The 13,554-nt window shown below is 42.2% G+C and overlaps 1 protein-coding gene across 1 annotated transcript in view; it reads left to right on the top strand.

Annotated features, from left to right (window-relative positions):
- Positions 1-13,554, top strand: part of exoc6b (exocyst complex component 6B) — a 131,288-nt gene that overhangs the window by 79,486 nt on the left and 38,248 nt on the right. The window contains exons 19-20 of the mRNA XM_031734737.2: positions 8,637-8,778; positions 13,007-13,080. Coding sequence (XP_031590597.1) covers positions 8,637-8,778; positions 13,007-13,080 — 216 coding nt within the window. The remainder of the gene's footprint in view (positions 1-8,636; positions 8,779-13,006; positions 13,081-13,554) is intronic.

Here is a 13,554-nt window from a genome sequence, read left to right as displayed (position 1 = left end):
CACGCTTTTTAATACCAGTTAAAAGACGTGCTGCCCCATTCTGGACTTACTAAAGGCAGTCCATAGATGATTCTTCAAGTTTTCACTGATTGGTTTATTTGGGTGTTTTTCATTTAACGGCAGTCAGATTTAAAATTATAGTAAAAAGCTATAAATACAAACTCGACATTCAGAATCAACTTCAGATGTCATATCTGCTTCATTTATCACAAAATCACAAGGGAACATATCTCACTTGGCTATGAAATCGCCCGTCAATTGTTGCATTAAGTTTGAGCCTCTAAAGATGGCCGACTGCAGAAAAAATTGTGTAATTCCCAAAGAGTTGACACAAAATTTTTGTAAAACCCTTTGAGTTAAAGCTAAAAGTCAGCACTTCAATCACATATTTTGATTATGTTTAATTTACACTGTGGTGTACAAAGACAACAGTACAAAAGCTCTTTGTCCCAAACATTTTGGAGGCCACTGTATGCCATTAAAAACACGCTTCAGGAAGGTATGAAAAGATGGATACCGCCCAAGCTTGATGTCTGGTGCTCACTTTCTTCAGATTTCTAAAACAGGCTCTAATGAAACAAAGGGAGAAGGCCAATGAGAAGAATGTGTTTACCAGCCGCTTCAAAAGACAAAAGAAATTTCCAACCCTGGTGTCTGTCAGATCAAATGTGGTTTGTAGTCCTTGAAGTAAAGCTGCTTGCACTGGTTCTGTGTATCTGTGTGTCTGTGTGTCAAGGTTACAGTCAAAGAAAAGAAGGAAAAAATCCCTCACAAAAATGCACAAAAGTCCAGACTTCATTTTTGTGGTGTTTCTTGAGTGACATGAACAAATACCTGCCTGGTGTGGAAATCTGTGATTGTTCCACAAGCCTTAACCTGGGCCTGCCCCTGCACGGTCTCAGACACATCAGTATATTCCCCCTTTTATAGTCTTTTTTTCAGGTCATTAATCAGAATAAGCACCTGTAACCTTTCAGATTTACCCAGAGCGCTCAATCTCGTATCCCCCAGTCGCAGATTTAGGTGAAGAAGCACTACAGCCGGGTGTCGCTCTGCAGTGTCATATTTTTTTATATTTTTTTGCTGTGATCCCACCTCTTGACTTTTGGCTGCCCTGCGTGGCTGTTCGTATGATTGACAGGTTTCTGGATGGACGGAGAGCATATTATACACCATGTCGAATCAGTTCCAGGAGTTGTGAATCAGTGCGTTTGTGGCGTTGTGAAGCGCTGACTTACGGTGCTGTTGTGTTTATAACTCAACCTGCTTTTAGCATTATGAGGCTGCAGTTGAATTCAGATGGGAGCACTTCAAAAACAAACTCTGTCCAAAAAAAAGGGGGGGTGGGAGTTGCACATGAGTCTATAATGCTGAACACTTTTACATGTGAGGCTCTGGTTGTTCTAACAGATCCATAAACATGAATGTTTTTATTAAAAGAACCTGATTAAATTTAGCTCGAACATGATCTAAGATTAAATGAAGGGAAAATCATTGTGTTTATTTGGCCTGTATTCAGGTACCTGTTCTGCCTCAGTAACTGCTGGAGTAATACATGTGACCACACTTACACATTTATTTACCCCCACAAAGCAAGACCACGAATAGCCTTAACACTTTCTTCTCAAGTTTGCTGTGCTGGAAGCTGACAATCAACATGAGCCAGATATTTTTTTTAAAACTACTTGAAAGCCCCTAAAAAAATCTTAAAGCTTTGTTCTTAATATAATTTTACATTCACAATTGATCAAATAACTGTGTCTCTAGTAGTCACACCAGATGTACAGTTGTCAGTTAAGTAGTGATTAGACCCTAAAGATGCACTGAACACCTCATGATTCAGGGGCTTGCAGAACCACATTTAGCAGCAGTAACTTGAAGTAAAGATTTTCTGTATGATTTTTATCACTCTGTCTCATCACTGTGGAGGGGTTTTGGCCCAGTGCTGCTTCAGTTCATTGAGGTTTGCATGCATTTGTTTATGCACAGCTCTTTCAAGGACCCAGCACAGTATTTGAGTACTGTTATGGTCTAGACTGGACTGATTGGTCCATTGTAACGCCTTGACTCTTGCTGCTGTGCTGGAGATCATTGTCCTGTTGCATGACCTGGTTTGGACCAAGCTTTAGCTGTCACACAGATCGCCTTACATTTGACTCTAGAATAGGGGTGTCAAGCATGAGGCCCAAGAGCCAGAATTGACCCAGCAAAGACTCCAGTCTGGCCCACTTAAATGATTTGGAACATTTTTCATAGGTTTTACAACTTTTCCTATTGACAAAGGTCTCCTCCGCAGGCATTGATACTATACCAAAGTGAAGTAGTAGATAATCTACTCTAGAAATATCTAATGAAACATTTGTCAAGACAAATGAGCTACCAGAACTTTGTTCTGTAATTTTACACCTTTATTTATGTAGAAAAACTGAGACATGCTATTGACATCACACTTCTTTTCCTCATATTAACACTTCTGGGGGATTAAATGTGTAGTTAAATGCATTTACAGTGACAGACAAACAGTGGGGACTCTTACTGGTCTGGCTCTGTATGTGGCTCACAATGTAAAATGACTTTAACATCCCTGCTGTAGAATACGTCTTATAGAGAGAAATTCATGGCCTACTCAATGACTGCAAGGTGCCTAAATCATCACGCCTCCACCTCCGTGCTGACAGTTGGTATGAAGTGTTTCTGCTGATATGCTGTGTTTGGTTTTCTCCAGATGTGTTGTTGTGCGTTATGGCCCAACATCTCCAGTCTGGTGTCTTCTGTCCAAAGGACATTGATCTAGTTTGTTCATATGCAACTTTGCAAGCCTAAGCTGTGCTGCAGGGCCTTTCTGCTGACAGTCCATTCAAACAATATTTAGCATTTTTCTAATTGTACTGTCACAAGCTTTAACATTTACCATGCTAACTGAGCCCTTTAGAGTCAGAGATGTAGTACTTGGGCTAGTTCCTGGGAATATTGCAGCATTGTTGAAAAAAGAAGATTTATTCATAACACACGTGAAAAGACCCAGGAAAACCGAGTTAACGATAAAAACGATAACAAAATAACGCTGAAAACCGATAAAAACCCTGAAAAACATACATTTCACACCTGAGCCTCAACTCTCGCGGCCCGGTGCCAAACGACTCACGGACCGGTATCGGTCCGAGGCCCGGGGGTTGGGGACCGCTGATTTAGGGTGGACGTTACCTGACTAGATGGAAACTGTTAGCAGTTAGACTGTGAATACAAGTACTGAATATCAGGTGGTCAAACTCACAGTTGGATATGTTATTATTAATGTGGCACTTGCATGTGTCACATGCCCATCATTTCCCCTCACACAGGCCTAGCGAAGCAACAGTTCCTCTTTCCCAGTTTTTGACTTTCTCCACTTTCTCTGCTGTTAGGTGTTGGAAGGAAGCAAACGGCAGGTCTATCACAGCGTAGAGCGATTTGTAGGTTTCCCGCACGTAAAAACGATTAAATATTAATGTCAGAGATTAATGCGTGTGTGAAAGCACCTGAAGGTGAATTTTCATATCCTGAACAGTGGGACGAGCAGATGTTTCGTTTTTTCGACTGTGCATTCCTCCTCTTCCTTCCTCTTTCTTGATTACTCAACACCACCACCCGTCGTCTGTCTCTCCGCCTGACCCCGCCAGTCTCGTCCCCATCCTTTCCCTTCACCTCGTTCCCTCCACCTGGCCTGCTCTCTTTCTTTCTTGTCTATTTGTTCAGCCGTTAGGCGCTGAGTAGATTTTAATGAGCTCTTTGATGAACGTCTCTCGTTAGTTAGAAGGAGGGTTGGAGGTGGGAGGATGGAGGAGAAGCATCACTTGTTTTTCTGGTTTCCTTTTCTTGGCTCTCTTCCTTCCTTACTAACTTCTCTCCCACCACCTCTTCTCTACATATTTATGTTCTTGACTCCTTTCCTTTCATTCCTCTGTCCTCACCTTACCTTTCCTTTGCTCACGCCCCCTCATATTTTGCATCCTCTTCTATCCTTCTTTCCATCCTTACCTTATTTCACCTTGCTATCTCACTTTCCTTTACCTGCATTTCCTTTCCTTAATTTCTTTCAATTCTTCTTCCTCTTTTCACATTTTTCTTGTTTTCTTTTCCTTTTCTTCATCTACTTCCTCACCAGTACTCCTTTTCATTCTTCCTTTGATCACATCTACTTAAGTTTACTTCTTCCAGCTGTCCTAATCTTTCCTTTCCTCCTTTCCCCAGCTCACCTGTTATTGTTTTTCTCTTTCCTCTTATTTTCCATCTTTTTTCATCACCCATTCTTACTTTGCTCTTCCTTTTGTCACTTCTCAGCACCTTTTCTTTTGTTTTTCTTCTGTTTTCCGGCTTTTTGTTTTCCTTTCCTCATCCTTTCTTTCTTTTCCATTCCTTTTCCCACATTTTCCCTTCAATTGTCACTCCTTTTATTTTTTTTTAAATCCCAACCTTCCACCCTCTTTCCCTCACCTTTTCTTTTCACCCCCTTTCCTTTATCATCTTATAGTTTCCTCTCCTTCCTCCTCTCCACTGTGCCTCAGGCTAATCGTTCCCAGTTGTCTGCACTGAAGTCCAAGGCAACGCCATTTTTGTCAGAAAGACCTACCTCTGTGCGCGTGTGTGTGTGTGCGTCCGTGTGTGTGTGTGTGTGTGTCAGATTGTCCTTGCTTAGGACATGTAAATAGAATTAGCTCATTTCACGCTCGGTCTCACCCGATGATAAGTTACCCCCGAGGTTGTGCGAACACTGTATCTCTCTCTCTCTATGTGTGTGTGTGCGTGTGTGTGTGCGTGTGCGCAGAGTTCAGAGGCCAGCGTCGTATTGGAGGATATCCGGCCAGTCGTAGGTGTGTGTTTCTCGAACATATGTGCTTGCACGTGTGTGCCTTGTGTATAATTTGATTTTCCCTGTGAGGTGAAGGCTCTCCAGACTCTTTCCTGACTTGGACCTCAGTTCATGCGCAGCTACAATTAGATCTTTTTTTTTTTCTTTTCTCTTTCTTGCTGCTGTCAGGTTTGTTATATAAGATGAGATGAATTTTATGGATCTCTGAGAGGAAACTGTTTTATTACAACGGCAGTGAGTTGAGCTGCTGCCTGGAAAACGGAGGAAATGGTATTAAAGTGTGTCATTAAAATAAAAATAATGTCTTGATTAAATCGTTGCTTAATGACAGCCAATAATTTTAACTAATGTGTCTGTTAATGTTCTATTTTGTTTTTCCTTAATTTCACATTTCCTGGATGTATTTGGGAATCAGTGGGAGGGTATTTTCAGCCATAGGAAAAGTCTGGGAGCTCAGCCATTACTCAGGATTTTTACTAGGGGATCAATTGAAAGGATAATTAATGTGCTGTGCTGCTTGTTTCGTTCATTCATTAATGCTTGGACATTCGCTGCAGGTTTCCATCCCAGTCTAGACGCCAGAGTGCGTGGACAGTGTGCAGAAAAACATCAGCAAACTCGACCAACGCTGATGTTAAAGTTATGATTAGAAATGTGTTTATGCTTCTGTTTTTTCTTTTTTCTTTTTTGTACACAAATGAGAGCATTCACACAGTGGTGGTTAGCACTGTCCCCTCACAGCAAGAGGGTCCTGTGTTTGAATTTGAGTCTTTCTGAATCGAGTTTTCATGTTTGCATCAGGGTGCAAAGACATGCTGGTTAGGTTAACTGGTTCTGTAATTACCTTCGCTGCAGGAAACAAAAGTCACTTGATGGGACTTTGCTGTTTTCAACGTCGGAGAAAAGAGTTTTTTCTCCATGAGCCACTATCCAAAAGCAGAAATGTAACTTCCTCAAATTTAGAACTACTTAAATTCGCATTCAGAGAAGCTTTATTAATCTTAGAAGGAAATTGAGTTGTCATAGCAGCGTACACACAGCCAGAACAGACAACAAAGCAACCGTATAAAATGGAATATTGAAATGGAGGTATAAATAAAGAGTTAAAATTAACAGTAATGTTACTAAAAGGATTTTACAGATATTGTAGGTGCACAGGCGTGCACATGTACGTGTACAAAAAGTGATGGAGTGCAGTTAGTCCAGTTCAGTATGTGTAGAGTCTGATGAGCAGGAAGGACCTCCGGTGTAGTCATACAGCGAGGTTGAAGAGATCTGCTGCTGAAATTGCTCCTCAGGTTGTCTGATGTGTTATGTTACTTTCCCTCTATAAAATCATGCTGCAGGAACTTCCATGGGCAGCCCTGAATAGTGTCTTTGAGGTTTTTGCTGTGTTGTTTTCTTTTTTAAGATGTGATCAAGTATTTTCTGTCGGTGTAATTTGGGCCATTTATAGGTACTTATTAATATTATGTGATCATGTAGCCCTGATTAAAATCCTTAATGATTAAATAATTCCTGACATATGAATTAGATAAAATAATTTTCCCCTTTTTTGTGCAGCATCTTTTGCGTATGCAGTGAAGTCCAGCTAAATTTTACCTTCATGTCTTGCATATTATTTGAGTCCTTCACACTGCATAGGAGTGGGCTCAGATTTGTGCAGCATTTTTAAGCCCGGCTTATGAAGACCAAAACTGATATCTGATTTGTAAATCACAGAATGTTCCGACTAATTAGCTTTTCTTTTCTTTTTTTTAATTGACTAATACAAATATCTTAGTAAGGACTCATAAATAATTGCACATAACAAACGTTGGGGAAGTGTCTATATTTCGTGTGTCTGCGAGCGGGGAAAAAATAATAGCCTATATATACTGGAATATTGGATATTTAAATCACCAAATGTCTGTATTGGTATCATGCGGAGGAACAAATTGAGCCATGATAAATGCAGATACCGATTGATCAGCAAGTAGCTGCTATCGGCCAGCAGTATCGGCCCCCGCTGATATATCGGTCAAGGTTACCGGTTTAAGGAGCATAGGGGAACAGAAACAGGAATTGTTTCATCTGGTTTCTGAGAATTCATTGGGGAAAACTTGCAGTGAGTTTTAGGTCACAGTGTGATTGCCGACTGGTCAAAGCAGGTTTTGATACCGTCCTCTACCTGCTATCTGTGATTCCTTCTGTTTCAGCATGATTTTTTATGTGTTGATGGAAGTCAGGGGGTAAATGTTCTGAGATTTGCTTGACTTCTATGAGAAATTACTCTGAATTAATCTGTGTGTAAAGAAATAGTTTTAATATGTGAGAATAACTGCTCACAGTGTTGGTTTGCCTTCCTTTGATTGGCAGGTCAGATGAAAACACTTACAGACTGCTTTAAACGGAGCGCAAAGAGCTAAAACGACTAAAATTCAATTAATTTAACATCGAATGCACGCTAACAATCGCAGGAAGATATCAACAATTTATTCGCTGTGTATGAATATTTGCAAACAACACAAGGAAACAGAGTCACATGTGTGATTAGAGCTGTATAAACACTAGGTTCACACCAGCACCTTCATGCTTGTGCATAATCACACAAATATAAATGTTGTGTGTGTGTGTATTTGCACATGCTGCATGTATACATGTGTGTTTAGCTTCACTGTGTGATTAATGTAGGTAATTAAATATGCAGGGCTTGAAATGAAAGGCCCCGCGTTTCTTATTAATCACCCCTAAAGTGCGCTGGTGTCAGCCGGACACATCAAAGTCACGTCAGGATTAATATGTGTAATCAGGCCCTTCAGGGAAACTTCCTCTGCTCGGCGTTTCACTCAGAGTTTACAAGGTTAAGATGATCTTTTAATAGACTTGATTTCCATTTTTTTTTCTCAGTACTTCTCTCAAAGCAACATCTCGTCAAAACTATGTTGATGATACTCAGGAAAGAGGAATTAAATCATACAAATTGTTTATTTAAAGATTACAAGAAAACTAATCATCTTCTCAACCTCTAGATTTCCCCTTTTCTTTCTCGGTTCCCACTGAACTTTTGCTCTTTCACGTAACCTCGTTTTTTTTAAGGCCCTTTACCACTTCTTCCCCCTTTTCATCTCTTTGCTTCATGTTGTTGGTATGCAGTCATAGAGGTCAAACTCGAGGCCACAGCTTGTCACTGAGACTACACACACACACATATATATATATATACACAATCAGAAAATCGAACCCAGTCAAACACATTGTTGTTTCTATATTAATGTTTTGTCATGTACTTCCTTATCCCCTGCCTTTATTCTTTTATTATGCTACTTCGTCATTCTGACTGCACCTGAACGCAGCACACGTCTTTGTCGTCGCCGTGTGTGGGTGTTAAAAAAACATCCTCTGACAAAGAGCACCTGAACTGTGCATACGTCTGTTAATGTTCATGCATCGGTGTGGATCACAGCTTCCTTAGTTCTGTTTTTGCAGACAGTCACAAATAAATTAAAGTGTTTCACCTGCTGTACAAAACTGGCATCAAACTGATACTAAACAAGCTTTAATTTTGAGTTGTGTTTAGTTTTTGGGCACAATTTGTAGCTGCACAGGCAGAGATCACCCTCATTAACTTCTGATGCACATCCAGTCACTTATGTATAAGGAAGCCTGAAATATAAGAGCTCAGTTTAACAGTGAAAAGCAACGCATTTTACATTTCTGGTTAGAAATCAAGAGAAGAAAATTGAGCATCCTCACTTGACTCCTTTCTTCTCTCCCTGTGTCGTCTCTCTCTCTCTCTCTTTCTCAGGGTAAAGTAGCGCAGACTGCGTGCATGTCGTCCTGTAAGCACATCTCCACCTCCCTCATGCAGCTCCTGCTTGACCCGGAGGTCCGACAGATCTCCATGGGCGCGCTGCACCAGCTCGACACCGACGTGAAGGAGTGCGAGAGTGAGTGTCGCAGTGCAAATGTTTGGGCATTTCTTTAGTGGGTTTTTGTGTTGAAGCATATTTTTTTACAGAAATGTGTGAAAAGGTTTTGTGTCTTTCAAAGTCACATTTAACAAACATATTTTATTAGTTAACATTTTTTGTTTTTTTTTTTTCCTGGAAAATGATCGTTTATGTTACTTTTCTGCAAACTTTACAAAGTTTATGGTTGGATGTTTGATTTATGTTGACACATGAATTAAGAAGATAAATGTTTTGCAGGTTACTGTTTTCTTCACCATTTGTTCTTTGTCCCACTTTGTTTTTCACGCATGCACACACGTACTTTCTAACCCAAGTTAAAGTGAGGAGGCACATCTCCTTAACATAAAATGCATTTTTCTTTGAATTAAAAGTCTTGGAGTCGCATAAAGACATTAATCACATGAGATCGCTTTTATAAAACGAGCTGGAAGTAGGCCATGTTTGCACTTTGCATCTGAGAGCACAGGGGGCGCTATGGAACAACCAGTTACATGGTTGAGGGAGAGCATCTTTGATACTCCCTTCTCTAAAAATCTTGAATTTTTCTTGCTCTTCCGTCTTTTTTCCTCGGATGTCTCCTTACCCTCCTCCTCGTCTCCAGCCGCCTCTCTCCTTCCCATCATCGTCGTTGCTCTCCCTCTTCTCCTCATTTCTTTCTTTCCTCTCTCTCCTCCTCCTCCTTGGTTCAGAGCCACAAAGATGCAGAGCTTGCAGATAAAGGCGGGCAGGGAATGAAAGAGCGAGACGCGTCGCTGGCTCAGTTTTTACATGATCAAGGTTCTTAGAGTCACAGCGTGGGTCACACCGTCTGAGAGCGTGTGGGTGATGTGATGTGCAGTGACATGCGTGCAGTGCTGCGGAGGGGTTAGCAGGTTACAGAGTTAGTTTTTCGGGACAGATTGGGAGGGGTGGGAGTCGAACTGGGAAAAAAGTGGAGCTGATGGTACAGTAGATGGATGGAAGAAAAGGAAAGTGGCAGATGAGTTAAACCTTTAAGTGGAGGAGTAAAAATGCAAGACAGAGTAATGCGGTGGTGGGAAAGGGAGGTTAAAGATTAGGAGAAAGTACTGAAAAAGGAAAGGGGGATGAAATGAGAAGTTTAAGATGCATGGACAGTTTGAGTGGAAGAAATGGGGGCAAATAAGGATCTTTGTGTTTAAATAAATACGCTCAATTTAGAGCTTTGGATGTCTGTTTTTTTAAAAGTCCCTGCATGAGTGCAGTGACAACAGGAATATGACTAAAGAAAGTGTTAAATGTTCAAGAGCAACAAGAAGAAAACAACTCAAACCCAAAGACTTGAAGCAAAAAGTCGAATAATGAGTGGGCAAGTGGGTAAAATTAAAAGACAGAACAGATTTTGGGTGAAAGGAGGTTGATGGTGAGGGATAGGTGAGCAAAGAAAATTGGATTAAATGGAAGAGGTGTAAAATTAATCAAATGAAAATCAGGAGGGCACACGAGACAGACAGAGGCAAGAGCAGAAAGCATGGATGAGAGGAGGGATTAAATGAAAATTAACAGTGAGGTTTAAATAAAAAAGGAGGAAATAAAGGAAGAAAGCACAAGAAAGAGGGATTAGAGTTTGAATAAAGGGAGGAATTTCAGGATGGCGAGGGATAAAGAGAAAAAGGAAGGTACAGATGAATGGATGCGATCACCAGGGGAGTGTGGGGAGGAAAAGGGAGGAGATGTCGGAGTTTGAGAAAAGCAGAGGAGTATTGATGGAGAGAAGGAAAAGAAAGGGTTGAGGATGAGTGGTGTGACACTACGAGCATGACACAGCGGGCAGGAAGCGTTCAAACCAGGCTGGTGACCAGAGGTCGTCAGTGAGATTCAGAGACTTGTTGCAATGACTGTTGCTGCCACAAAGTGGACGGACACTGGTTAAACTAATTTCTACCCTGAAGCAAATCCAATGGGAGGGATGGGTACTGTAGATGGACGTGTGACAGGGTGGGAAACTAGCGTCCGGAGTTTATCCACAGCAGCCACCAGCTGGCAGCTACAAAGTGAATCCCGTCGAGCGAATCACTTTATGTGTGGACGGGGCTTAAGAGGAAGAAGTAGAGCATGGAGTTAGATAAAGTGAGAATAAAATGAAAAAAGTTAAAGTAGAGGATGAAAAACGGGGCATCCGTAATCCTGACCTCAAAACTATCCAGGATGGAAACCTGATTTATGATCCACATTTTTGATTTGGCCTTACTGAAGCGACCATCCCCACTTATCCGGCTTTGGGAACAGCGTCGCGGAGGATGCAGGCTTGTGCTTTCCTATTATCTTGTATATGTTGGGTGAAAACTACAAAAATGAATACGTTAGGAAAGAGTCAGTTTCTTGAAAGCCATCGCCAAGCTGCCTTAGTTTGTTTGCAATTTGCGCAAACGAGTCATTTTTGTAAAGAGCACAAGCCACGACACCTAGGGTAAAGAACTGAGTCATTTTTTTGTATTACAAGTGATGCTGTAACTTTGACGTGTTCAAAGGTGAAGAAGGGGGCCAAGACACGAGACAAGATATAAATATTACAGAGAAAAACATCCAGAGATGAAAGGAGGAGACGAATGAAGCGTGGGAGTTGGAATCAAAGGTAGAAGGTGCTACGTGTTCAAAGCAGTTATTTAAAATGTATGTTTGAGATGGACATAAATGTATTATAACCTCCACGATGGAGGCGAGGATCTCCTCGCTAAAAGAAAACCCCAAAAAGAATCAGGGATTTTCAAGAATCTGACGATTTATTGAACCCAACAACAAAGAGCAAGGAAGCCACTGAGACACAGCAAAACCATTAGGGAGGAGGTCGGGGTGGATGGTTGGCTGTACAGTGACTGTTCTCTCTGTTGTGACAGTGCACCACCTTAGGCGTGGATTGTACTTCCTTTAAGTCCGCTTGAAGTACACCACCAGGTGTGCATGCGTAACTGGTGCATTGTAATACAGGTAGGCACGCGAATGTCCACAAGGACACTAGTGCTCACCATCTGATGAGGAAATTTGTGTCACTTGGACTCGAGCAAGTTCAAATGACCTGACTTGGAGAGCACTGCATGCCAGTTATCACTAGTAGTGAAAGAGATTGCAAGTTTAAAGATGTGTGGAAGTTTGAATGCACAAAAAAGCCAACATGCTACTCTGGTTGTATAAAGTGTAGCGGCATTGGGCAGGAAAACGCTGAACAGGTGGTGTGAAACAGGACTGTGGCCGGCTTTTTAAGCCGCGAAAGCTTTGGTCGAGTGGCTGCGCCTCCACGCACCCAAAGCACTGCTGTCTGCTAACACTAAACCTGGAGGAACAGCCGGTGTGATGGGTTTCCTGTTTCGTTTCCCTTGACAAGCGATAGAGAACAGGTCTGATTTGTCACTAATTTGAAATATTCAAAGGGGAGCGAGTGGTAATAGGTCTGGTGCTGCTGCCAAGACCAGTGCCTGTTAAGTGACGGCAGAGGGAGAAATTAAGAGAAAGTTCAACCGAGTTTGGGTGGAAGAATTGTTTAAAAGGTTAGCTTAGGCGATGGCTTCAAAGTTTATGTGCAGGACCTGTGTGAGTGTGTGTCTCTGGGGTCAGTGAAGATGGCAGGCGTGTAATCAGTGCTGTAGTGTGTATGGCCTTGTGCTTCTGTGTGTGTCCTGAGGTAAAAGAGATTAGCTACAGGCTGGCTCTGGCTCCCTCTCTCCACCACGGCACTCCTCTTTCCTCTCCTCTCGTTCCCTCGCTTTGGCTTGTTTACAGGGGCCAACTGACGCCAAGACCCCAGTTCACACTCCGTACGACCCTGACGCGCAAACACACACGCCTCACGTCTGGGTTCAAAATCGAACAGCAAAGCCCTGTACAAGCAACGCACACACACACACACACACACGCGCGCGCGCTAGCCTTAACACTCTGACATTATCTCCTTCACTTTCACCAAGTCTGCATCATCCCAACACACACACACTTTCACAGGCACGCACACACTCTTTTTCAGCAAGACCTAGCGACATGACTCTAACACCCTGCCCTCCCCTTTCCTCTCCTCCCTCCTCCCCCCTCCTCCCCAGGCTGTCATTTGTCTGCCAATCTATCCCGATGCATAGCAAATCCGACCAGGTCCTTTATTATTCTGTTTTTCACCCTCTTATTTTTTTTCCTCCTCCTCCTCTCTTCCCTCTCTCCGGGGGTGGACTGGGGGGGGCGGGTTTGTATTTTCCCACAGGTTTTGCCAGAGCCGGCCCGGTCGCAGGCTTCCAGGGTGACACGTTGCTTCTGGCCTTCAGTGACTTGAGACAAGTAGGTCTTTGTCTCCCTCGTGGTCCTCTCTCCTTCGTTTTCTCTTTCTGTGTGTTTTTTTTTTTTTTTTTTTTTTTAAATTTGCCCCACTATCTTTTTTTTCTGCCTCCTCCTACTCCCCCTCTTCCTTGTCCTTTTCATCCTTCTCCCATCCTCCCTCACACTCCCCTCAGCCCTCCTCATCTTCATCTTCACCCTTCATTTGGTTTTCTGATTTTATTCCTTCTTCGTTTTCTCTTTTCTTTTTATCCCACATCCCAGTCGTCCTTGCTTTTCCCACCCTTTTGTTTACTTACTGCGTTTTATCTGGAAGTTTCTAACATCTAACATGTCTCTATGGCTGCCTTATCGCTCATCAAATTCCTCACGCATTCATTGCGAGGAAGAGACGATGTTTTGAGAGAAAAAACGGGAAACGTGAATGTTGTAACGAACAACTGATGCTTTACTGTGGTGAGAGGTTCAAACATCTTA

The sequence above is a fragment of the Oreochromis aureus genome, linkage group 3, assembly GCF_013358895.1.
Source record: "Oreochromis aureus strain Israel breed Guangdong linkage group 3, ZZ_aureus, whole genome shotgun sequence".
NCBI classification, from domain to species: domain Eukaryota; kingdom Metazoa; phylum Chordata; class Actinopteri; order Cichliformes; family Cichlidae; genus Oreochromis; species Oreochromis aureus.
This window is presented reverse-complemented; position numbering and strand designations above follow the sequence as displayed.